This window comes from Strongylocentrotus purpuratus, unplaced genomic scaffold, assembly GCF_000002235.5.
Source record: "Strongylocentrotus purpuratus isolate Spur 01 unplaced genomic scaffold, Spur_5.0 spur5_scaffold_7, whole genome shotgun sequence".
Taxonomy (NCBI): Eukaryota; Metazoa; Echinodermata; class Echinoidea; order Camarodonta; family Strongylocentrotidae; genus Strongylocentrotus; species Strongylocentrotus purpuratus.
Genome location: NW_022145613.1, coordinates 26,961,688 through 26,988,004, shown reverse-complemented (window position 1 = coordinate 26,988,004; position 26,317 = coordinate 26,961,688). Strand labels below are relative to the sequence as shown.

General features: G+C 37.1%; 1 protein-coding gene across 1 annotated transcript; it reads right to left on the bottom strand.

The window, feature by feature from the left end:
* On the bottom strand, nt 1–24,356 carry LOC100891858 (MFS-type transporter SLC18B1). The gene is made up of 13 exons (XM_030973742.1): nt 23,979–24,356; nt 14,228–14,323; nt 12,617–12,690; nt 11,704–11,851; nt 10,593–10,660; nt 10,143–10,230; nt 8,968–9,110; nt 6,606–6,710; nt 5,108–5,199; nt 4,375–4,470; nt 3,721–3,795; nt 2,648–2,791; nt 1–1,810 (listed from the first exon to the last, which is right to left on the bottom strand). Exons 3-13 carry the CDS (start codon nt 12,650–12,652, stop codon nt 1,732–1,734), a joined length of 1,074 nt encoding a protein of 357 aa, XP_030829602.1. The 5' UTR covers nt 12,653–12,690; nt 14,228–14,323; nt 23,979–24,356; the 3' UTR covers nt 1–1,731.
* Between the last annotated feature and the right edge of the window lie 1,961 nt (nt 24,357–26,317).

Here is a 26,317-nt window from a genome sequence, read left to right as displayed (position 1 = left end):
AAAAATTCTAATACAAACATTCACAATCACTTTACACGTAGTTGAAGGAGCTCAAAGTTGTAGAGATATACAAATTAATGCAGCAAATATAATTTTTGTTTAAAGAGCATATATTAATTTCTTACTTCAACTGAAAGTTCCTGACATTAGTCAAACCATTTTAATATCAATGCATGATTGTACAAATAAATAACAACAACATCCCTGAATGTTCTAAAAAATGTGACCAACATTGAGAAAAGAAAAATCAATGCTTAATTTCAATAATTAATACTGTATATGGAATATCCATTATTTCCCAAAACACAAACATCACAATTATAGCAGAAATTTTAGGAGATTGTAAACATCTATGTACTCTCATACTCTTTTGGAATGACTTTCACTAGAAATTTTCAAAAAATAGATAGTAAATTAGAGGCATTTGAAATAAATATTTCATCAAAATGTTTAAATAAACTATAGCTGAATACAAAAAGCTTCTTGTAAGGCACGATTAAAATAGATTTCTGATTTGTGATCACTTATTGCTAACATTCTTAAGTTGTCAATCACAAAGGAACCCCCTTCCCATCGAATTCTAGAAATCTTGATTTAAACTTTCAGAATCAAGAGTGGCAATGATCAAAGAAGGCAGACAGATCAACACCTCAAGCAAAGTCGTTGAATATCATCTATGGAAAATAGCTTTGTAGTTGGAAAACATATAAAATTCATTATAATAGATATATACTAAATAGATCATTGCATAAAAAAATAACACCTTTGGAAGAGCTGCCTACAGCAACAAGTACTAAATGTACTACATTACAGATATTACAAATATTACAAGTAATTGTCGCTGAAAATTTCACCCATTTAATATGACTATCAACTCCTCATTCAAACATGACCTTTATAACTGCCCAAAAAGACTTGCCATAGGAAAGCACAATTATTTCACGTGTAAGTGAATAGCAGGGGAGGGTAAAATAAAGTATATGTGAACGTCAGATTAATGGCCCCAAGGTGTACTCTGTGAGCATCGTGTTTAAGTATACATATTTGTAATGTGCATTGCACTTATGATGTCTTATCTTGTCTCAGCAGCTTCTTCCGAGGGGGTTTATAATGTCATGTATAAACGAGGCTATATTTAGTCACTGGCCAATTTTTCACTCTAGTTATGTATAGATGTACAACTTCTCTAGGTCAGCTGCTAATTACTTTCTCCATGGTACAGTGGAACCTCACTATAATGAACACTAATACAACAAACTCTCAATATAACAAGGTGACTTTGCCAGTCTAACTTCTTTGTTGTCTATTGTTTTTTATCCCAGGTATAACTAGGTCCCAATGCGACAAAGCAAGTTCCTTTATCTAGTGGATACGTCATCCGGACTGTGGATCACATGGTTCACAGTTCAATCCAGCGTTGTACTAATGTCCTTTGGCAAGACATTAATCTACATTGGCCACAACCCAACCTTGTGATAAATAGGTACCGACTCGAACATTAAAGTGCCTTGACTAGCATGTGTGCGATTGCAAAATGGCGCTTGGCTGGAATACTCCCTAGGGAGCCGAGTGTCGCACTATCACGTGCGGATTAGCAATTGCATCCAGTGACAAGGTTAATAACAATTACAATGTAAAGTGCTTAGAAATGTAGAATTAAATGTAAATATTAGTATCATTATAATGAGGTTCCACTGTAATGAGTCTTGAAGGTAGGAGGAAGAGACATGCTCAAGCCCTGATCACCACGTTGGCATCTTCTACTAAGTAAGGGTATGGCTCGGTCCTCATATGCTTTGGTTTCCTTCGCCTGTAAAGACATCAGAGACAAGCATTTTATTACACATAACATGTCGAGTGGATATGTCACCGGACTGTGGATCACAAGGTCTGCGGTTCGAGCCCCGCTTGGGCACTAATGTCCTTTGGCAAGACATTGATCTACATTTGCCACTCTACACCCAGGTGTTGAAAGGGTACCTGGTAGAATGCGAAAGTTAATGTGGTTTAGCCTCATGTCTGCTGCAGTTACCGCCTGACTGCACATTGTACGGTCTGACTGCGATCCACTTTTGAAAGCAATTCAAATATTAATTTCAACTAGAAAATTTTCCGATTGAGCTTCCTAAAAATTATATGAATTCTTAATTTGAAATCGAAGGGCGACTGCTCAACCTCCAGTCTAAAAAAAAAAAGGCCAGAATCAGCTTAACTTGGGGACAGCTTTGCTACTTTTCTGATGTTACTGCAATTCAAGGCCAATGCAGGGCCTTATCTTAGACTGAAAGGCCCAAAGCACCCTAAATTGCAATTCTACTGATATGAATATTGTGGAGCTAAAAAAAGAATATTAAATGTAGACTGTCATATATAAATGCTGTTGCAATTTTTCCCAAAAATTGGATCACAGTCAGATCATAAGTACGCTGTGGGCTTAATTCATTTTTCATAATATATACAAGTAACACACTACATATTTCCTCCCATAAAAAAATAATGTTTGCTCCAGAAATCTGTATTAAAAAAATATGTACTAAAGTATTTGTACAGTTAAAGTCAAAGTTACGGCTGAAGTAAAATCCTTCATCTAGCTTTGTTATATATTAAAGCAAACACTGCAAAACAAAACAAAAGAGCTAATATTTACCCCTTCCCACACTGGTATTCCCATACACCGAAGAGAGACATCACGATCACAACGACAAAGCAGCCCCCGGCAAAGATGGTGGATGACCAATCAAATCCCAGTTGGTTGACAAGGGCGCCCCCAAGTGTTGGACCCACGAAAGTTCTGAAGGAAAGTAGTATGAATGAAGTTTTATCCTAGAGACTTGATAGAATTTTGATTCAATTTTGTGATTAGATTGCAGCATATAATATTACGAATACAATACTTCATGACTTTCGAAATTCTGAGTGTTATGCATCTTGAACACCAAGCTTTTAAAGAGACTCGGTAACATTGCCTCAGATTCTGAAACAAAATCCTGGAATTAGCTCATGCTGCAATCATAATTATAATCCTTTAGGTCAGTCAGGAATCCCATGACTTTTACAAGCTGATCGTCTGTCTGATTATCAAGTTATTTATGATTGTAAATCGAAATTTCATTTTTTCATTTTCCTAACAGTTTTTATAACACTACAGTCTATTGGGCAAAATGAGTATGGTAAAACCAGTAACTCAAAGATGTTTTGAGGCACTTCATGATCATTTTAAAGCGCAATTTGTTTAGGGCTTCAATATTACACTACATCACAGACACTGATAACACGTAGGGCCATGCATCTCAGATTTAACATTGTTAAATGATGCCTTTAAAAACTAGCCATTCTATTATATCTGGAGGGTCACATGACCTATGCCAAGTACATTTCAGCCGGCCAATTTAGGGTTTTTTCGTCTTGATTTAAAAAAAAAAAAACTTTTTGTACATGAACAAAATTGTAAAAATCACACACTGTTATACAACTTTTTCTTATTCATTATTACTCCAGAGGACAGTAAAAACAATATTGTAGAAAGAAAAAAAAAATGAATTAATGAAATTGAGCCGAGTGATTTGAATCAGCCTGTATTAAACATACAAAAAGGAAATTAATGTTTTTTTTTATTCACTAAGCGAATTTCATTTGTATTTATCATCCAACTCTTCACACTTTAGACTTATATTCTTGTCATGTTAATTTAAAGGTAATTATTCCCATTTCTGAACATACCCTAAAGAAAATGCTCCATTGAACAGCCCGGATAAAATAGCTTGTGTTGAAAGATCCTCAGGTAACCCATACCATCTACAGAATAAACAAACATAAAAAGTCATAACATGGGACCACATAAAGTGGTTCACATTAACATTCAGGTAACTAAAATTCAGGTGGTAACAACAACAAATAACATTTGTCACAGTAAGACCACATAGCAGCAACATGAAATGTTATAACTTAACTTACAGCATAAGAAGCACTGACTTGCAATTTGTAATAACATTCCAAAGAAACTGAAAGTAACTTTCTGAAAAGTAACTGGTTTCAACATTCACAGAATCAAACTCACGACAGAGAGTTATTACTCCTAAATATCAATACCAATTTACGTGTTTACTTGAATAAATATTTGTCTTTAATATCATCAAAGATTAATATCTGTAAATGGAATAAACATACAACTCAAATGGAAATGAAAGATTTTGCAATTATCAAAGGATATATCATTATCTCACAGGAGATATTTAGAGCAAGTAAGTTATCCTTTTTATACTTTTTATACAAAATCACTTGAAATGGTTCAGAACTAAGAAGAAGAAAAAAGAAAGAAATGATTTTAAATTTTTTTTAAAAAAAAGCAAAGAAGAAATGAAAGTGAAAACTTACTTGGCACTTATAAGAAGATCTAGAAATGCTGGCATAATTCCAATCCCTATAGAAAAGCCCAGTAATGCAAGGGATATCATGATGATCCATAATTTACTGTTAAAAAAATGAAAATAAAAACATACTATCAGCAGAAGTTGATATCACTTATAACACTGGCAATACACCAATCACACCAAGGAGACCAATGCCAGACTGTTTCTGGCATCACTAACAATATTGAATGGTTTTTCAAAACATTTTTTCATTTTCCATGAAATAAATGGGGGAAAAAGACATGTCACACAGAACAAGGAATGGCCCTGCACTGTTTGTTTTCACATATGGTTAACTGTGCAACAAGTCGAGTTCTGGGAAGAGGTGAACAATAATTTATGAGCGTTATCATTGTTATTATGCAAGTGTAGGAGAACAACAGATAAAAAATGTTCCCTAAAAAGCATGGCTCTTCAAATGCCTTAATATTCTAAATATGGCAAGTAATATTATAAAATTCGGGACAGATTTTTATGCCGCATGTTCGTGTAGTCCCATATACATCTTTCAGTGTCTAGTGCTTGTAACTTTACCAAGACTGGGCCAAATTTCTTATTATTTTGATGATTCCAGAACCCTGCAGTACACACCAATACTTATTATATACTAGATGATCAACATTTTCTGATCAATTCCACGTTTCTTTCACAATTTAATCGCATGACCAGAACTCAACTTTATCTTTAATGGTACTCACCCTGGGAGATCGAGGAGAGGACTCGGGCCAATCAGCATGAATGAAATCCCTATGATGTAGAAGCCTAGAACCATCATGATACGGGTCATTTTCTGGAAGATCACAATCAAAGACAAACTGTTGTTTAGACAGGGTTTCACAACAACTGGAATTCAAGTGCAATTGTTCCAAATTTAGAATGACTCCTGGATTCAATCAAATTGTTTATGAAAAGAGATGAAGATAGAACCACATTAAATTCTCATATAAAGAGTACTGCACAGAGATACATCTTCATTTAACCAGCTTTGAATATGCTTCATGTTTTATAGTCCATTGAATAGTTTAATGAGACAAAATCATGGCAAAGTCAACAAATTCAAATCTTGTTAAACAATTCTATAAATTCGGATATCAGCACACAATTGTTGACAACTGGTAAACACAGCAGTCCCTATAATGACAGTCCCAAATAGGGCAATAAAAACTGGTTTGCTGCTGCTCAGATGAGATTATGTATCACTAATCAAATAAAAAACAAAGGTAAAAAATCAAATAAGGCCTGTCTTCATCAGCTCGAGATTGCAAAAAAAGCCCGCTATTTCTGATTTGGGAAATAATCATTCAGTGATTTGGGCTCTTAACACAAAGACAAGAACAAGATACTTACGTAAACTTGGTAGAATAAATATCTCAGATGATAGATATGACCATAGCTGTGCAGCGTCATAGAAGTTAAAAATTGCGTCTTCATCACCTCGAAACTTGAAACTCAAGCTCAAGAAATTAGCTAGAGATATTTTGCTCAGCGTTCGCGCCTAGTGCGTGTCTTCGGGCTAGTGAAGATGCACTGAACAGATAGCGGGATACTTTGCAAGCTAGCCCAAGATATCTTGGGATGATTATATCGACCAAATATCCCGCTAATTGCAACTCCGGGCTGATGAAGACGCAAATTAACTGGATAATTTGCGATTGGGATAGTTCAAATAGCCAGATATTTGGCAATCTCGGGCTGATGAAAACAGGCCTATTCAGCATATATCTTCAGCTGCCCACCATGAGAGCCATGCATTGTTAATGATAGTAATGGCCTTCTTGCAAGTAGCTGACGAAATGTAATCTTCAACTTATCATCTCATACAATTTTAACTTTGATACAATGCCTGTCAACATTTGAAAACAAGAAATCTGTACACGTAACCGGCGATCTCACAGTCTTACCATGGCCATGTATGCAACTGTAGCAATACACGGTAAATATGTACAAACAAAAAAAAATCAAATACAAATTTGTTGCTTGATCGTGCAGCCTTTCAAAGCAGATAATACGCGAACTCTCAAATCACAGGACATGGTAGAACAAGCCAACTTTAAAAAAAAATATTTAAAAAATAATTATTTGGTCATTCAGACTTGTGAAAAATCAGAATAATCCAATTAAATTGGAACAGTTGGCAGGTATGCGATACGATAAAGTAATCAAAAGTTATTGTGAATCCAATACAAGATTACTTACCTTTTTATCAGCTATGTAGCCCCAGATTGGTGCGAAGAGTGCATACATTCCACCAATGAGTAGAAACATCACACCCACCATAGAAGGGTGGACATTTAATGGAGGCTAAAATGGTGTAAAAATGTAACGATACATCAACATTTATCAAACAAGGGAAATTCCCTTGGCAGTAGTGAAAATCATCAGAGCAGCATTCTGATTTGGTAAAAAATCAAAGTTGGGGCACGTAAGGGGCGCTGTCATAGAGACCCTAATGGGCCAGGGGGTGTTTCACAAAGATTCTAAGTTGAACTTAACTCTAAGTTGGACTTAAATATTATGGAGATCCATTTGTAGCCTTAAAGACCATCAATACTACTGGGATTAGACCACACAGCGAGGTCACTGACAGGTGGCTATCTCATTAACTCGGCTCTCAACTCACATAAGAAAAAGAGGATCATGGGGACCAACAGGCACCGATTGGGGAAGTTTTCTATATAGAGGGAGCAAGTAGCTACAAGTAGGACAGTGGGGCTTTAAAATAAAATATATTCAAAGCAAAAATTCAAGAATTTTATTTTTTTTATAAATTCCACATCAAGAACATGAAATCTCCTTGACAGAGCTGCCAACCTTTGGAAGTACAAATTAGTACTCAGCGCCTCCAAAATTAGTATTTTACCATCAAAATTAGTATTTTTCAACCGGCCTTCCTTTCACCTATTAAAAACCTATTGATGTCGTAACACAGCGCAAATGCATACTGTAAAGACCACATTTTTGCTGTAATTAGTTTTTTAAAAACATATTCAATTGTACATGTTGGCCGGGCCAGTAAAATTTCAGAAAAATGTTCGGGGTTCGGTAATATAATAGCGAGCAGCGTTATAGCCTCGACGGTCGGCACTGGGCGGACCGCCCGCCCTGCCGGGCCCGACCAGCACGGACAGACTTCTGCACACTGCTTCCGACCAGCACGAATTTCACATTAAAAAACTGCTCTAAACGTAATTATTTGTGAAGAAGAATACTACTTACATTCGTATTTTCGTCTTGAATCGTGTTTTATTTTCAATTTTAAAAGAATCATGTTTTCAATTTGTCGATAGATGATATTTTTTAAAGATTTTCCGAGACGGTTTTTGTTTAATGTTAGAGTCATGAAAGCTGTCATCTTGAATAGGCTCGTCAATAACTGTTTTTTATAAGTTTTTATTTTCAATAGGAAAAATATAAAATCCCTATATATATATATATATATATATATATATATATATATATATATATATATATAAAATCCCTATATATATATATATATAAATCACAAAGGCGGAAAATGGGAAAAAAGTAAATATAAAATGAGCAATCATGACATGAAAATTAGGTACAAAATGACAAGTTTATTAGCTTGCAAAAAGTTTACATTTTTCTGCCGAACATCCGAAACCACGCCTTTGCGTTCGGTTCGGTTCGGAAGTGCCATGTTAGGCGAACTTCCGTTCGGTTCGGCGGTTCGGCTACAGCACTACTTTAAAATAACTTTTAAAAAATGTTTTCAAAGATGCTAACGGCTTTCCATAATTGTTAAGTCCAACTTAGAGATAAGTTCAACTGAGGATCTTTGTGAAACATCCCCCAAGTCCCCTATTTGAATGGCTTACATCCGATTCATCGGTTTGAGTGGATGTAATCTTTAGTTTAAATAAAATTGAGCGAATCTTTTAGGGTGCTGTCCCTCATACCCCTCAAGGACAATGTCCTATATTTCAAAACGTTTGAACTCTCCTTTCACTGCGAATGATTCCTACCAAGTTCGGTTAGAACCTAGTCATCCAGAGACAATATGATTATCAAATTTAAGCCCCTCTGCACTAGTTTGGCCAGGAGGGATTGGACCTCCCTGCATGGTCACTGACAGGTGGTTTTCTTATCAAATCAGCTCTCAATGAACATGAGAAAAAAGGGACCATGGGGGCAGACCTGCCAACCTCTGGAGTTCAAAAACTGTATTCTTTAGTGTCAAAGTTGTATTTTACTGACAAAAGTTGTATTCTTGAAAATAAACACGGATTGTTACGCGAATCAATGCCTCTTACAGTTTCTACCTACAGGAAGATTTTTTTTTTATTGATCATTGGTTGAATATGCATTATTTCGTCACGACTGGTGTGTTCGATGAACCAATAAACATCCCCAAATTGCTGATGTGAGATGCTTGTAGGATACTTTACAGGACAGAATGGACATTTTGCCATTGAAAATGGCGGACGCACACACAAAATATTAATTAAAAAAATATTAAAAAGTAAGTAGCTGTAAGTAGTGCAGTGGGGCTTTAAAGCATATAAAAGAGAGGTAGATAATGGATGTTATTACTTACAGAGGTGAGATGGAGAGACAGTGTTGGGTCTGAGAACCCCAAGCAAGCACTACCCCAGACGCAGGCTGCAAGCACTATCAGTACAGCGGGTATCTTAAGCACTGTCAATATAGATCCTGGCTTCTCCTTTCTGCTTGCAGGTGCTGCTTGGACACAAATAATAATAGTTATAATAAAAAAAAAAAAAGATTTTACATTTTGGAATAACAGGTTTTTATCATCCTTCTGATGGTCCGCACACGACATTATTATTCCTGTGGTCTGAACAGTAGAATCATGCTATGATACATGACCAAGTACAAATACATAAGCAAGCAGTGAGTAGAACATAAAGATCAAAATACAAATTACATAAGACATTACATCAGTCAAACACAATAAGAGAGGTCATATCATGCGTAGGTAACTGCAAAGAACTTAAAGTAGCCACACAAAGAATCAAAAATGTTTTGAATTGATGCAAAACTCATATCATTGCGAAGGGGAAGCCTTGCCGATCAAATACAACAACTCTTCTCTTCAAATATGTTTGGGGCCCGCATTAATCAACTTTCACAAATGTTAGTTTTGAGATCTAGATTTTCTGCCTTCAGCGGTCCTTTGTAGAGCATCAATATTTGTGACGTCACATACGGGACACGGCTGGCTAGCTGCATAAAGCTACACAGCACTGAGCTGTACGTCCAGTGTGTGACGTCACAATTCAGAGCTCGCTACGCTTGTGTGTTTGACTTAGGTTCAGGGGCGTTCGGGGATCTAAGGAGGGTCTTGAAAAATTGCATTTTACGCCTTTCCATGATATCTATATGATTTCTCAGCAAATTGTTCGTGTTTTTCAAGAAAAAATCTTTCCATCCATATGTAATTTGTTCTAATTATGAGTTGTTAGTAAATTTTCTTTGTGTAGCTCCTTTAAATTGACTTCCACTCAGGCATCAAGTTTGTTGAATAAAAACTAGAGCGTCAATAAAAATATACTAATTAATTCTGACAAAGGCTTAGCAAATTAAAACTTTTAGGTAATAAACAAAATGTCAAATCTATGATCCCAGTTTGTTATGAGCACTATTCTATATTATAAGTAAAGCTCAATCGTATAAGTTCTTTACATAAAGAAAAACCTACAACATGAAACCGAATCTGCCAGAACACAAAGATAAGAACAAGGTACTTACGTAAACTTGGTAGAATGAATATATCAATGACAGATATGACCATAGCTGTGCAGCCTAGAGCCAGGAAAGGAAGCTTGTAACCACCTATCTGTGTCATTTTATTTTTCAAAGAGGAAGAAAGAAAAATGCGCTTTAATCACTTGATATTTTTTCTATTTTCACATCTAGTACATGACCAATAAATTTGAATTGAATTGAATTAAATTAAGCAGTGCCAGGTCATTATCTTGTATATTCTTTATTTAAAATTCACTTTTTAAATCATGGCGGCATTACGAATATACAGTTTATGTTTTCTTCATCAACTTCATCCGTATTTTAGAAAAAAAACAGCAAAAAAACAAGTATAGTTCACCAAGAAAAAACATACTATCATGTATTTATGAGAAAATTCATAATAATTATGGTACAATTTGAATTATTCATATTTGTAGATAACATATTACTTACTCCATACAATAGACTGCCAAGAGGGGCCCAGCTGCAAACCCAAGACCACTGAATAACTCCAACATACCCTGAAAGGCAAAAAGAACATTGGTATAAATCAACATAACCCTGATAATGATTACCACTCTACACCGATTCAGAGAGCTGAACATGGAAAGTGTCAGGTGCCATTAGGCCTAAAAGAAAAGATGTTGTATTGCCCTTTGCGACTGACCCAAAATCTTGAAATCTACGGTCGGCTTTTTAATTTTTTAATTTTTTTTTTTTACCGTTTTTTTTAGGAAAAAAATTTAATAATAAAAAAATAAATAAATAAAAAAATAATATGTTAAAGTCCACTCCAACTTTTATTAAGTTAAACTGAAAATGGAAATTCTTTTTGCCCAATTGATCGTGAGCCCGGCAGCCACTGTCCAGCACCAGATTGACGTTGCTCTATCCCTAAAGCATTCAAAACTGAAAAATGTTAACCCAAAGAGGGAGTAAAAAATTGAAGAAAAAAAAAAAAAAAAAAAAAAAAAAAAAAAAAAGATTTCTGACCGACTGACCCATGCTTTGGCACCTAATAAAGGGAAATACAACATCTTCTTTTTTTAGGCCTTATTAGGGGCCATCAAGTATGCTAAATATTAGTTAAGATATCCTCGCTTTAGTTCAGGTACGGCCATGCACCTGTCTGGTTACATACGACATTGAATCATCTCTCGTGTTGCTCTTGGATGCCCCCCCCCCCCCCCAGCTAAGGTGGATTGAGTCCTACAGTGGTCCCAGAAACCATGGAGGGTGTATCACAAAGATCCTAAGTTGAAGTTATCTCTAAGTTGGACTTAACAATTATGGAAAGCCTTTAGCGTCTATGAAAATATATAGTAAAATTTGTTTTAAAAAGCATAGAATGTTGATTCAAATCATTCATATTTTCTATTATCAAGGAGATTTCATGTTCTTGATGTATTGTGGAATTTATAAAAAGTCTAAATACTTGAATTTTCGCTTTTGAACAAGTGCAGGGTAGGGCAACTCACACTCACAATCTAATCATACAGCATGACTAGGTAGGGCTTGAAATAAAAAATAAAGTTCTGAGAATATAACTTGTAGGTTAACTCACACTCATCTGTGCAATATTGTCGGGGAAGACGTTTGCACAAATAGACATGCCCGCTGTTATCGCTGCTGACGATCCTAAGGCTTCCACTATGCGAATGGTGAAACAGTAGGCCAGGAACATGGTCTTGCCTTGAATCTCGTCCAAAAACCTGTTTATGTTGAAATAAGATGTTTAAAAAAAAAAAGTCAAATTGATTCTAAATGATTGTCGTTTATGATATGATATGATTGTAGGGTCCTCAGGGAGAACAGTATTAATACTGTTGAGGCTACCCTGGGTAAAAGGGACATATTATTATCATTATTTGAATATGAGAACATGAATAGCCTCTGTTTAAATGGTCCGTTTTGGGCTTTCCATTCGTTCCTGCAGGGTACTATGATGAGTATACAATGTACTCAGGGGCGTACACAGGGGGGGGGGGGGGGGGGGGGGGGGGGGGGGTTTTTGGGGTTCAAAACCCCCCCTTTGGTATTTTTAAGTGTGTAAACCCCCCTAAAAAAAACTAAAACCCCCCCCCCTTTGTTTTGTTTTTTGTTTTAATTAAAAAAAAAAAATAAAAAAAAAAATTATGCCCACGGCTAACGTAAAGTGACCTTACCCCCCCCCCCCCCCCAACAGAAAAAAATGTCAAATTTCGAGACCAAAAAAAAAAAAAAAAAGTGTCCGCTTACCCCTCCCCCCCCCCCCCCCCAACTGAGCAACTTTTCGGTTGGCTGAGTCGTTGCGATTAAAAAAAAAAAAAAAAAGTGTCCGCTTCCCCCCCCCCCCCCCACTGAGCGACTTTTCGGCCGGCGCGATTTTCAAATTTTCGGGAGCAAAATATTTTGGGCCAGATTGTAAAACCCCCCCCTTGAAAAAATCCTGCATACGCCCCTGAATCTACTGCTGTATATGTTTCCTGAATACTCACCCAAATAATAAATTGCAGCCAGCTCCAACAAAACATCCACTCAGATACATGAATTTAGCTCCAATGACCGGCAGCTATAGAGAGAATTAACCAATGAAATGAACTAATGAATTAATCACCTGCACACAAAGATCAATTGTCTTACATAGAAAACACTTTTTGTTTCCTATGAGCAGTGTTTCTCAATAGAATGTAAGATACCTGTACTTAAAGACCAGCTGCCTATAAAAACCACATTTCTTGTCTCTCTTGAGTGGTCATTTCATGTGCGGTCTTGAGGCGTGACAAGTTACGGTAATGCTGATATTCAATCAGATCTGTACAGTGGAAAGCTTACAGAGAATGTTCAGTTCTGAGTCCTGGGGGTTATAACAAATACTAAGAACAAATTTGAGTTGGACTGAACTATGGCAGGCCATTCATGCCACTGGTTGCTCTCACTATTGGTCTCTCAATTATTATCCTCATAATATTTTGTCCTTCAATAATGATTCTATCAAAATTCAAAAAATGTAAATTCTGTAGATTTGTGACCATGATTTGTATGTCCCTTGAGAAACCAATGCCAGGAATGGTCAGAGGAACTAGCAGCATGAACGGCCTGCCATAGTTCAGTCCAACTCAAATTTGTTCTTGGTCTTTGTGAAACACCCCCTGGTATTAGAAAAGGATGTAGAATCATTCAGGAGCTTTCTCACTTCGTTTATTTGTATGTGGAAAAATATCATAAAAGCTACATCACATTAAACACAAAATCACCCTAGATATGTCCTCATATGGTAAGCAAATATTAATCGACTATGAGGGTAATGGTGCAGACTATCATCGCCGAAGTGATCTCGGGGCTAATATCTTCCCGAGTCGCAAGGCGAGGGAAGATGGTAGCCCCGAGATCACTGAGGCGATGATAGTTCGTATCCATTGCCCGAGTAAAGGACGTTAATATTTGTTTTATATCCCACATCGGCAATAAGGTCTATTTAAAGTGAATTTTACATAATTAAAACAACTGATTTTGCAGACAGTTTAGCTTCAGCTAGATTTTACAAAGCACAACATGCGTACATGTAATACAGTCGATGCGCGCTCATTTGACATTGACATTGACTTTGACATTTCGCGTAACCTACTTTGCTATGCTTATTCAATGCGCAAGTCGCGCAAGTGGGGCAGCAGCAAAAAATTACTTTACAAAAAGACCTATCTTAGGTAGATAGTACTTATCTATACCTTTTTCGTGCTCTGTACAATCGCAATGCAAACAACTATACATGAGGGATATAATATCTAATATCTATGACAAGAAATACTTAAAACCTTTAGACAATGTAATATATTATACCATAATTGCATGTCGCTTGTGATATTCAACAAAATTTAGTTCTTTGATTTCAATAATTCAAAAAAGTCACACAACAATACACAAATCAGATCTTATTTGCCACATGTTCAATCATCTGTGATAACTTATGGACAGTTCCTGTTGCAATGCAGTCATACGATGACTAGGAATCAACTTCAACCGAAATTCTTTCTGGTTAATTGTCTTGGACTTGGAGTATAACGAAGCTGTGGGCAAAGGGTATACATGTACATGTATGTCATACTCACATATTTGCCACAAATAGGAGACACAAGAAAACTGGTAAGAGAAAAAATACCAAACACAAGTCCCGTCTCAGCTGGAGTTACACCTTTCTTCTCCGCCTGAATAAGAAAAATTGGACCATAAGAAAAGAAAGAATTAAACCAGTGGGCCGAAATCACAATCTTTTATCTGAACAATTAGGGTCACATTTATCTGTATATTGTTCATTGAAAAATGAAACTCCTGATTACTCATACTTTGGTAACTGTTTTCAACGGAACAGGTAAACATTTTTTTTTTTTTTTTTATTTTTTTTATTTATTTATATTTCACCAGGGTAGCCCATTCAACAAAAAGTTGGTCTTCCATGAGGCCCTGTAAAACATGTATATACAATTAAAAAGATAAAACAAACAATTAGGTATGAATACATTAATAGAACAGTATTACATATTGAAAATAAATATACAATATCAAACATATTAATCAGTGTCAATTATGATGAATGCTATTATAAATAGATCACTTGCTAAGAGAGTAAAGGATTAAGTAAAAGAAGCGAGAGCTTAAAGAAAAATAGAGGCAGACTAGCAGTAAAAAATAATTTAAAAAAGGTGTTCCTCAAAACCTATCCTGATTCAACAGCAAGGTGGAAAAAATATTTCTTAAGTGCCAATTTGAAGGTCTTTACATTACTTATCTGCTTAATATTAGAAGGTAATTTATTCCATAGAGAAGCACCATCATAACTTATTGCATTCTCAAGGTATTGTGGCGGCCGCCCCCGCCTCCGTCTCCAACCTCGACCTCTACGTCGGGATTATTCTCATTCCCAGCTGGGGAAACTGATTCTTTATATCTGTCAGGATATTCGTCAGCCGACATTATTTATAATGTATGTCCGAGCGGTTAGAGTAATTAGATCTTATCTTTTATTTGAGGAAAGACGGGGGAAGCTACAATACTTATTTACGTTCGTTTCGTCGAAATATACGACTTATGACGGAGTACCAGTCAAGAAGAAAAACAAAGTGTTTATAGACTCATAATTTCAGTTTTAAGACAAAAGAAAATGGTCAATTTTTATTAATGCATGTACTTCAAATATTTACATCTTTATATCACCACTGTCACAAATACCTTGTGCTCATAGTATACTTAATAAATTTATACGATTGTCGTTATTATATTCGAATACATGTAAAAAGTGAAGGGCAATGATTCATTGGGATTTATGGGACTTGGGAGTTTTCCGTCTTAGTTTAATTCCATAGCATCATAGGGGGAGAGGTGGACTTAGAATATTCCTGCATCTTAATAATAGTGGTTCATTAATTCCAGCATCTTAATTCCAGCGTAGACTTCCTTGTGTACCTTTATATTCCAGGGAGGGAGAGAGATCTTATGTGTGGTACCAGTTCCGACGAGCGCCCAATTCCAAGACAAGTCCTTAGGTGGGGGGGGGGGGATTTCCAGGGAGAGACTAATAGTTCTGATTCCGACGAGCGTCCAATTCCAACTCAATTAAGTCCTTAGGTGGGGGGGGGGGGATTTCCAGGGAGAGACTAAATAGTTCTGATTCCGACGAGCGTCTAATTCCCTCTCCTCGCGTTTTAGAAATGTTACGGGTTATAAAGGCATAATGCGGACGTGGGGGAAATCGATGCGCTAAGCGATCTTGGAAAGTACGCGCGCAGCGAAAATGGATTTAACATGAAGACTGTGCTAGTTCAGAGCAAAATATCTAAGTAAATTTCTTATTTTACCATTAATTAAATACAACACTCTGAATGACATATCATTTGCAGTGAATATTAACAAGTCACATTGTCTAAACAACTTTCCTTCCAAATTCATGTGATATATTGATAAACAATTACAGTTTAACATCTTAAAGCATCTCAATAATGGATCCAAATGTCAATCGCTCGTATGCAAATTATTAACGTAAACATTGTGCGTCGGTGTATGATGACGCGCTTGAAAACAACAATCGTTTAAGTTAGGCCTCTTTGTTACGTCACGACCGCGGAGCGGATCGTTACACAGCCCTCCTCCTTACAAAATGCGTCCTCGCATTTAAAACATTAGGTTTTCCTGGGCGATAACCTTGTTACAATGCAACCTTGTCTAAATTCGATTGCAAGTATATTAAAACCAAAAATATATATCATATAACTTCGCTCAATATTACCAATAAGGTAGGTGACATTTGGAAGAAAGCACTTGTCTTATTTTGCCCACTTTTTTTTTTCCTTCTTCTCTGTTACATCACAATCTCTCTTTCAACACGAGCATCAATCAAATATACATCTACAACATAAGACATCTGCTTTTCTTCCAAAACTTGTCAATTCTTTGTTCCTATGCAACATGGAACGTGCACTTATCTTTCTTAATTTTTTATCGCCCTAGATTACCTATTACAAATAAATTCTAATTCTTAAATCTACTCAGTGGCGTTACAATGTCAATAATGTTCATTTATATACAATACAAGCAATGGAATCTGTATAAGGAAGAGATATAGATGAGAAAACAGAGTTGAATAGAAGAAAGAAAGAAGTGAGATAGAAAGTTATAGAGAAGGAAAGAGGAGAAGGAAACAGATCCAAAGTAAAACAAATATTATTCTAAACTTTATTTCCACAAAACCATTTCTAATAAAAGAAATGTGCGGGTCTTCTATTCCTCAGTGGATAGCGTCGAGTATCTTCTTGTCTTCTATTTACAGTCACGTCTTGCGTTGAATCTTGATCAACCTCTTCAGAGTTGGACTCCATCTCTCTGGCATCATTTCCAGCATCTTCCCGTCTAGTATGAGCCGTCTTCCATTCCTTAGGCTCGTCTCCTTCACATGGTTTCAAACGGTCAAAGTGTACAACCTTCATCTTGGTTCCAGGACTCTTTTGGATTCTGTATGTCACATCAGACAACTTCGTCTTAATCTTGAATGGGCCATTCCATCTGTAACTTAGTTTGGGACTGATGCCTTTGTGTCTCTGATTATTTCGTAACCAAACGAAATTTCCTTCTTCGTAACTACTTCCAGCAATCTTCTTGTCGTAGTTTCTCTTCTGTCTTCGGAGATTCTTCTGACTGTGTTCAGTAATCCTTGTATAGACTTTATCCATCCTGTCTCGTAGTTCGTCGACGTAGTCTGTTCCAACTTCCATATCTGGTTGGATCATGTACTGATCTGAAAGCATTTTCAGTTCTCTTCCGAACATCATCATGTTTGGCGTTTCTCCTATTGTCTCATGAACTGAACTTCTGTATGCCGTTGTAGCTACATGTACATACTTGTCCCAATCTCGCTGATTCTTTCCAGGCTCTATTAGCGTGACAAGCATATCGAGCAATGTTCTGTTGAAGCGTTCAATCATTCCGTCTGATTTAGGGTTATATGCCGTCGTCCTTGTCTTCTTTATTCCCAAGATCTGGCAAACTTCTTTAAACAACTGTGACTCAAAGTTCCTTCCTTGGTCTGTGTGAATCTCAGTTGGAACCCCGTATCTACATATAAACTCTTCAACTAGTTTGGGTGCCACAGTACTTGCTTTCTCATTAGGTATGGGATAAGCTTCTACGAACTTAGTGTAGTAATCGGCTACTACCATTATGTACTTGTTTCCGTCATTCGTCTCTGGCAAAGGTCCTAGTATATCAAGAGCGATCCGTTCCATCGGACTTCCACTTCTTCTCTGCTGTAGAGGTGCTCGCCTCTTCTTACCAGCTGACTTCCGTCGAGCACAAGATTCACATTTACGGATGAAAGACCTCACATCTGCCTTCATTCCTACCCAGTAGTATCTCATCTGACTACTCTTCAGTGTCTTAGTTGCTCCCAAATGACCAGCTAGAACACTACCATGAAGTTCTTTCAAAACTTCATCTATTTTCCTTCCAGGTAATACTAGTCGCCATTTCACTTCTTTGCCATCTATAGATTCCCATCTACGGTAGAGTATTCCATCTCTGATTTCAAGTTGTTCCCAATGCTCTAACAAGACTTTAACTTTCTTAGACATTGCGGAAACTTCTTCCTTTGGTGGTCTGGTCTTCATTTCCATAGCCTCTAGCACAGGCTTTATATTTGGGTCGTCTAGTTGATCTTTCCTCATCTCAGACAGTCTCTTCTCATTTGTCATCATTATTACACGGGCTTTGGCTGTTTCTTCCTCCTTGACCTTGAACTCGCACTCCAGTCCTCTTCCACACTGGCCACATGGTCTTCTCGACAATGCATCTGCATTTCCATGACTTCTACCAGCCCTGTGAATGATCTCTATATCATAAGCTGCGATGACCTCAAGCCATCTTGCCAGCTGTCCTTCAGGGTTTTTGAAATTCATTAGCCACCTTAAAGCTCCGTGATCTGTTCTCACTGTTACATGTCGACCGTAGAGATATTGTCTGAAATGCTTCAAGTAAACGACAACTGCGAGTAGTTCCCTTCTTGTAACGCAGTAGTTCCGTTCTGCCTTACTTAGCACTTTACTTCCGTAAGCAATTACTCTTTCCTTTCCATCTTGTACTTGTGACAACACTCCTCCAATCCCATCCTTACTGGCGTCTGTGTCAAGAATGAATGCACCTTCCGTATTCGGGTATCCCAGAATAGGTGCAGTAATCAATCTTCTTTTCAACTCTTCAAACGCATCCTGACAGACAGAGCTCCATTCGAACTGTCCGGCACGGCGCTTTTCCGTGAGTTGATGAAGAGGTTTGGCTATACTAGCAAAACCTTCAACAAAACGTCTGTAGTAGGATGCAAGACCAAGAAAACTTCTAATTTCCGTCACATTCTTCGGCGTCGGCCATGTTTTTACAGACTCAACCTTCTCTGGCTGTGTTGAGACTCCCTTGCTTGATACTTCGTGTCCGAGATAGGACACCTTCTTCCTGAACAGAAAGCATTTCTTTGGTTTTAACTTTAAGTTGGCTTGTCGTAGTCTACAGAATACTTGACGTAACCGAGAAAGTTCCTCTGGTATCGATTTACCAAAGATAATCAAATCATCTAAGTAGACAAGTAATGTCTCCCAATGCAATCCGGTTAGTACTTTATCCATCAATCTCTCAAAAGTGGCTGGGGCGTTACAAAGTCCAAAAGGCATCACGTTCCATGAGTAGAGTCCACCATCAGCTACGAAAGCTGATTTTTCCTTAGCATCTTTGCTTAAGCCTACTTGCCAGTATCCACTTGCCAAGTCCAGGGTTGAAAACCACTGCGCTCCTGACAAAGCATCCAATGTTTCGTCTATACGAGGTAGGGGGTAGGCGTCCTTGATCGTGGCAGCATTCAGTTGCCGATAATCCACGCAAAATCTCTGAGTTCCGTCCTTTTTCTTTACGAGTACAATGTTTGAAGCCCATGGACTATCAGTTGGTTCAATAAGACCTTTCTGTAGTAGCCCTTCCACTTGCTCCTTGATTTCGTCTCTCTGCCCAAAAGGGTGCTTGCGTGGTCGTTGTCTAATTGGTCGCTGAGTTCCAGTATCTATCTTGTGTTGTACCAAATTAGTCCTTCCAATATCATCATCTCCTCTTGAGAATACATCCTGAAATTCCGTCAATAACTTTGCCACGTCTTGGCGATACTGATCTGGTATTCCTTCTGTACTTCTCTTTAGCAAATCCCTCAAATGTTCCGGAACTTTTCCATCACCAACAGTGGTGTACTTGGGGACTTCTTGTACTTCACTTGTATCTATTACGGTCATCATAGCGATTGGTGTGTTCCTCTTTATTACTTTGTTGGAAGTAGATGGGTTGAATACTCTAACAGGCACTAACTCCTCCCCTGTCTTGATTAGAGTTCTAGCTGTAATGAGTCCTTTCTTCACTAATTGTTGTTGAACATTTCCAGCCTCTATTAAACCTAGGGTGTTAGATTTAATTCGATCTCCTTCCTTCATTGATCCAAGTATTACAGCTTCATGTCCTGCGGGGATTGTAGTAGTTTCTGACGCAGTTATGCGGAAGGATAGTCTTTCTCCACTTTCATTCTTGCACTCTACTTTGCCCCATTTTGTGGTGAGTTGGAAATTAGTCAGATCAATGCTAGCCCCCATTCTTGTTAGATTGTCCAAGCCGAGGATTCCATCACTACTCACATCTGCTACCAAAACTGTAATTACTCCTTTATTTGGTCCTATCTTCATCTCATGAGTTATTGCTCCATAAATGGCTAATGGTGAACCATCTGCTAACTGTGCACTTATGCTACGATGTTGCAGAGGGGGTCTATCTTTTTCATCTAATTGTTCATATGATCGTCTAGAAATGTAAGAATCTGAAGCACCAGTATCAACTAGAAATTTGTATTCCTTGTCCTGAATGTGCACTGGAACATAAAGACCATCAACATTTTGATTTATACTGGGTATGAAACTTGTCTTTGTTTTGCTAGTTTGGGTCTCAATTAATTTTGGACGATTGGCCGCGCCACGACCCTTTGGGGCGACCACTTGTCGTTTGACTGACGCTGATATCTTTGTCTTGACCAGTTAGATTCACCACTTGGATAGTTCCTTCCTCTTCGATCCATTTGTTTCTCACGGCATTCCCTTGCGAAATGGCCAGGTTTCTCACAATAGAAACATGTTTGGGTTTTCACAACAATTCTTCCTTCATGCGCTGTTTGGCTTGGTCTTTGATTAGTTCCTGGTTTCTTCACATATCCCTGACATATTTCCTTGTTAGGCTGACTTTCCATGGCTTGGCCTAGGACTTTGTTGACTTCATCTTTGATCATCTTCTCTAGATCCACTTCAGAGCCGATTCCTCTACTGTAAGTAGGCTTAACCTTCCATCCATTCCTCTCAGTCTCCGTCTGTAGAAATGTCTCAGTGGTTATTGCTGCTTGAATTACCTCATCTAAGCTTGCTGCCTTAGCATGAAATATTCCCATACGAATCTCACTACTACGAATAGCATCAGTAAAATGAATCCTAGCTAGTCTATCGACCCCTTGACTTTCAAAGTTTGGATATGCCTTATCAGTTAGTTCCCTAATATGACGTCCTAGTTCCTGAAGTGATTCTCCTTGACGTCGCTTACGATTCCTAAGTTCCAACAAATAGCTTTCCGCTTGTTTGGCAGAAGAGAACCTGAATGACAGTTTACTCTTTATTTCTTCAAAGTTCCACTTGGTGCCTCTTTGTTCTTCTAGTAATCTCAGAGCTTGACCTCTCAAGCTAGCAGCTAGATACTTGGCAGATTCCTCATCTTTCCAGTTGTTGATTCCGCAACAAGATTCAAAGTGCGAGGCGTATTCTTTCCAGTCGGTACTTCCATCATACTTGTCCGGCATGATCAGTGGTCGATGAGTAGTTTCCCGAATTCTATCTTCTTTGGCATGGCGAATATCATCATTCCTCTTTTGTGCTTTCATCTGGTTAGTTTCTTCCTTATGTTTCCTCGTCTTTGATTCATCGACATGAGATATTCCTTCCTCGTCTCTATTTTGGATTTCCATTCCTAATTCCGGTCGTCTATTTGGTTTGAAGTTGAATTCCACTTCATCATCTGAAGAATCAGATAGTTCTTCCGTGGAGGAGTCTGGGCCAACAGTCCTCTTCCTTGGTTTCTTTGTCAACTTCATCATTTGCCCCATTAACTTCGTTAGTTGACTTAATATCCGACTTTGTAATTTCTCTGATCTACTCTTCTTTTTCTTTGAACTTTTTGTACTAGACATTGTCTCATCTGAGGAGCAACTTAGCTCATCTATTTCTTTCTTAGACTCTGGTACCTCCGCCATATTAAGAATCCCACTTCTGACACCAAATTTGTGGCGGCCGCCCCCGCCTCCGTCTCCAACCTCGACCTCTACGTCGGGATTATTCTCATTCCCAGCTGGGGAAACTGATTCTTTATATCTGTCAGGATATTCGTCAGCCGACATTATTTATAATGTATGTCCGAGCGGTTAGAGTAATTAGATCTTATCTTTTATTTGAGGAAAGACGGGGGAAGCTACAATACTTATTTACGTTCGTTTCGTCGAAATATACGACTTATGACGGAGTACCAGTCAAGAAGAAAAACAAAGTGTTTATAGACTCATAATTTCAGTTTTAAGACAAAAGAAAATGGTCAATTTTTATTAATGCATGTACTTCAAATATTTACATCTTTATATCACCACTGTCACAAATACCTTGTGCTCATAGTATACTTAATAAATTTATACGATTGTCGTTATTATATTCGAATACATGTAAAAAGTGAAGGGCAATGATTCATTGGGATTTATGGGACTTGGGAGTTTTCCGTCTTAGTTTAATTCCATAGCATCATAGGGGGAGAGGTGGACTTAGAATATTCCTGCATCTTAATAATAGTGGTTCATTAATTCCAGCATCTTAATTCCAGCGTAGACTTCCTTGTGTACCTTTATATTCCAGGGAGGGAGAGAGATCTTATGTGTGGTACCAGTTCCGACGAGCGCCCAATTCCAAGACAAGTCCTTAGGTGGGGGGGGGGGGGATTTCCAGGGAGAGACTAATAGTTCTGATTCCGACGAGCGTCCAATTCCAACTCAATTAAGTCCTTAGGTGGGGGGGGGGGGATTTCCAGGGAGAGACTAAATAGTTCTGATTCCGACGAGCGTCTAATTCCCTCTCCTCGCGTTTTAGAAATGTTACGGGTTATAAAGGCATAATGCGGACGTGGGGGAAATCGATGCGCTAAGCGATCTTGGAAAGTACGCGCGCAGCGAAAATGGATTTAACATGAAGACTGTGCTAGTTCAGAGCAAAATATCTAAGTAAATTTCTTATTTTACCATTAATTAAATACAACACTCTGAATGACATATCATTTGCAGTGAATATTAACAAGTCACATTGTCTAAACAACTTTCCTTCCAAATTCATGTGATATATTGATAAACAATTACAGTTTAACATCTTAAAGCATCTCAATAATGGATCCAAATGTCAATCGCTCGTATGCAAATTATTAACGTAAACATTGTGCGTCGGTGTATGATGACGCGCTTGAAAACAACAATCGTTTAAGTTAGGCCTCTTTGTTACGTCACGACCGCGGAGCGGATCGTTACAGTATTCAGTATGACATTTATCAATAATCAGGTCATGACGAGTACATTGCCGTGTGTAAAAATTATGTTGAGTTGATACTTCTTGAAAAACATCTTTGTGAAAGTCTGAAGATAAATCGTTAAGACATTTAAAAACAAATATACATCTAAAATATTTAACCCTCTCTTGAAATGGTATCCAATTCATGCGAGTAAATAATTCCTTTGATGGGGTATACATATTACAGTTTAAAATCATTCTTGCAGCCCTCTTTTGTAGTTTAGTTATCTTATCTATATGACTTAAAAACCTGTTTCCCCAAATTTCACAACAAGGTAATCATTTTGTGATTGTATGAGACATGTGTATAATAATTTCAATGAAATGTCATCTACATGTACATATGGTTTAACTCTTCTAAGCATGGCAAGTCCGGCAACACTTTTCTACATAAATAATCTACATGATCAGACCATAATATGTTTTTATCGATCATAATACCTAGACATTTAAAGATCTTACATTGTTCAACACATATATCTTCATACTTTAATGTAATACTGTCATTTTTAAAATGGTTTAATCTTTGTTTACTTCCGATGATCATAAATTTGGTTTTATCAACATTCAAATAGAGTTTATTACATTTTATCCATCTACATATAACATTAAAATCACTTTGCAATTTAATTTGTACATCCGAAAAGGTGGGTCCACTTACATAAAGTGTCGTGTCGTCGGCATACATTACAATTTTTCCATGTTTCAAAACTTCTGACATATCATCTATATAAATCAAAAATAGGAGCGGGCCCAACATAGATCCCTGTGGAACTCCAACAGAAATACAGCGATCAGTTGATTTAGAATCATTTATAGCAACATATTGTTTTCTATTATTTAAATACGAGTCAAACCAAGCTAATGATAACTTACTCAAACCTATTTTCTTTAACTTATTTAACAAAATATCTGGATTAACCGTATCAAAAGCTTGTCTTAAATCAATAAAAAGAGCCCCTACAATGAGGCCTTTATCTATGCAGTGTAACCAACTGTCTGTTAAAGCCCCAAGAGCCGAGGCTGTAGAATGACCTGGCCGAAACCGAACTGCGTCTTACTGAGGATATTATGTTCTATTAAATAAGGTTAATGCTAAAGGTTAATCCTTTAATGCTATCTATACCTACATGTACCGTTAACATCTAAGAAATCAGACATTAACCTTATAAACACACTGGGAATAAAATGCAAGCAGACAGAGAGCTGAGACATTAGGACCATTTTACGGGGCTATGATGAAACAATGCAGCAAGGTCACTGACAATTGAATATCACTTAACAAAATTCATATACCATATGTAAATTACATGTAAGACATGTAAAAAAAACATACATGTTTGTCATACAAATAAAAGCGAATTATTTAAATGTTCTAAAAATTTAAGATGATTCTAATGAAATAAAGAACTTAAGATCTTTAATTTTAAAATGAAAGAAGAAACTTCTTTGATTTTTTACTTGAAAATATTTATAGAAGTACAGATTTTATCACATTTACCTCATAGGGAAAGAAAGGAGCAAGCACAGAGAAGGACATCATCGAGGTGAGGTACATAGCGGCGATCCCAGCAAATGTCAGCTTCTGGTTTAGGGTCAGCGGCTTTGATACCTTCTCTTCCCCATCACTCTCACTCTGAGGGTCAGCTGTTGAGTTGATGGAGTCTTGGGTGCCATTAGGACCGGTTGGGTTTGATGGACTGTCTGGAACAGGACCACATCCTAGATCCCCCAAATGATCTGGATCCTGGATTTGAATGTTTCTTGAAGTTTTCTCGTCTTTGTGGTCAGCGAGGAGCTTGACTTTATCGTCTTCCATGGTGCATGAGATCTGTTACTGCAGAGCCATGAAAACCTTGTGAGCAAAGGATACATATTTAAGAAAAGTTTGAAAGCAGATAGGCCTACATATAGGAAGAAAACTGCATTGGTGAGGAGTGACCCAAAGATAGATCTGTGGTTTTGAATACATGTATGGCAATGATATCTCTGATTAAAATATATCTGAAATACATGTTTATATTGGGAGAAACTGAGTGACAGGTTTTTGAATTAATTACCAAGAAAATAATCTACATTTTGCCGTATTTTGTATTCACTGGCAAGCGGCATGGATTGGACATAACATAATGGTTTTGATGCGTCTGTCAAAATAGGAAAAGGAAAACAATGTGACCTAGTCTGTTTTGATTAAGGGTGGCATCTCCACACAACTGCCAATGCCCGCATTTCCTGAGACATTCGAGAGTACAGAAGATCGAAGTACTTATCAATGGCACTCAACACTACAAATCTGTTGAACTTTCTGCACTACTAAATGTCCAACTCCAATCACTTTTGTCCAGTTAGTATACCGAGATACTGGCCAAAATTAGAGGGAAAAAAATATGTTTAAAAAAGCACCTTTTCGGCTCAAAATGTATATGTCACATGCTAAATAACTCAATGAAATTGATATCAACTTGAAGGTATTTTAATTATCCATCTGTTGACACCAAATCCATGGTGATTAGAGGTTTTGCTTTATAATTTATATTTAAAACTTGATGTTAACACACCAAACACGTCCTTAATACACTAATACACGTATATGCATACAGTTTAATGGTAGTACATAAGGGCAAAAATGTATTTAAAAAAAAAAAATCAAATCAATGATTTTGGGTTGCAATAACTTTTCATTGAAAAAATATATAAGCCTCTCCTTCGCACAGGATAATGTGCTTGAGCATGGGCAAGTTCCTAGAAAGTTTCGAAAAAATGCATCTCTCTGATTTTGATATATGGAAAATATCAGTTTTTGATAAAATTCAATACTTCGAAAAATCACCAAAAAATCATGGTTTTTACTTTAATTAATCCTAATTCCATTGAAATTGTTATCAAAATGAAGATAATTCAACTTTCTTTCATATGACACAAAACTCATGATGGTTCAAGGTTTCCTTAAAATATTATTAACAAAATACTATTTTTCGTCAAAAGGGCCACTTTATGGGA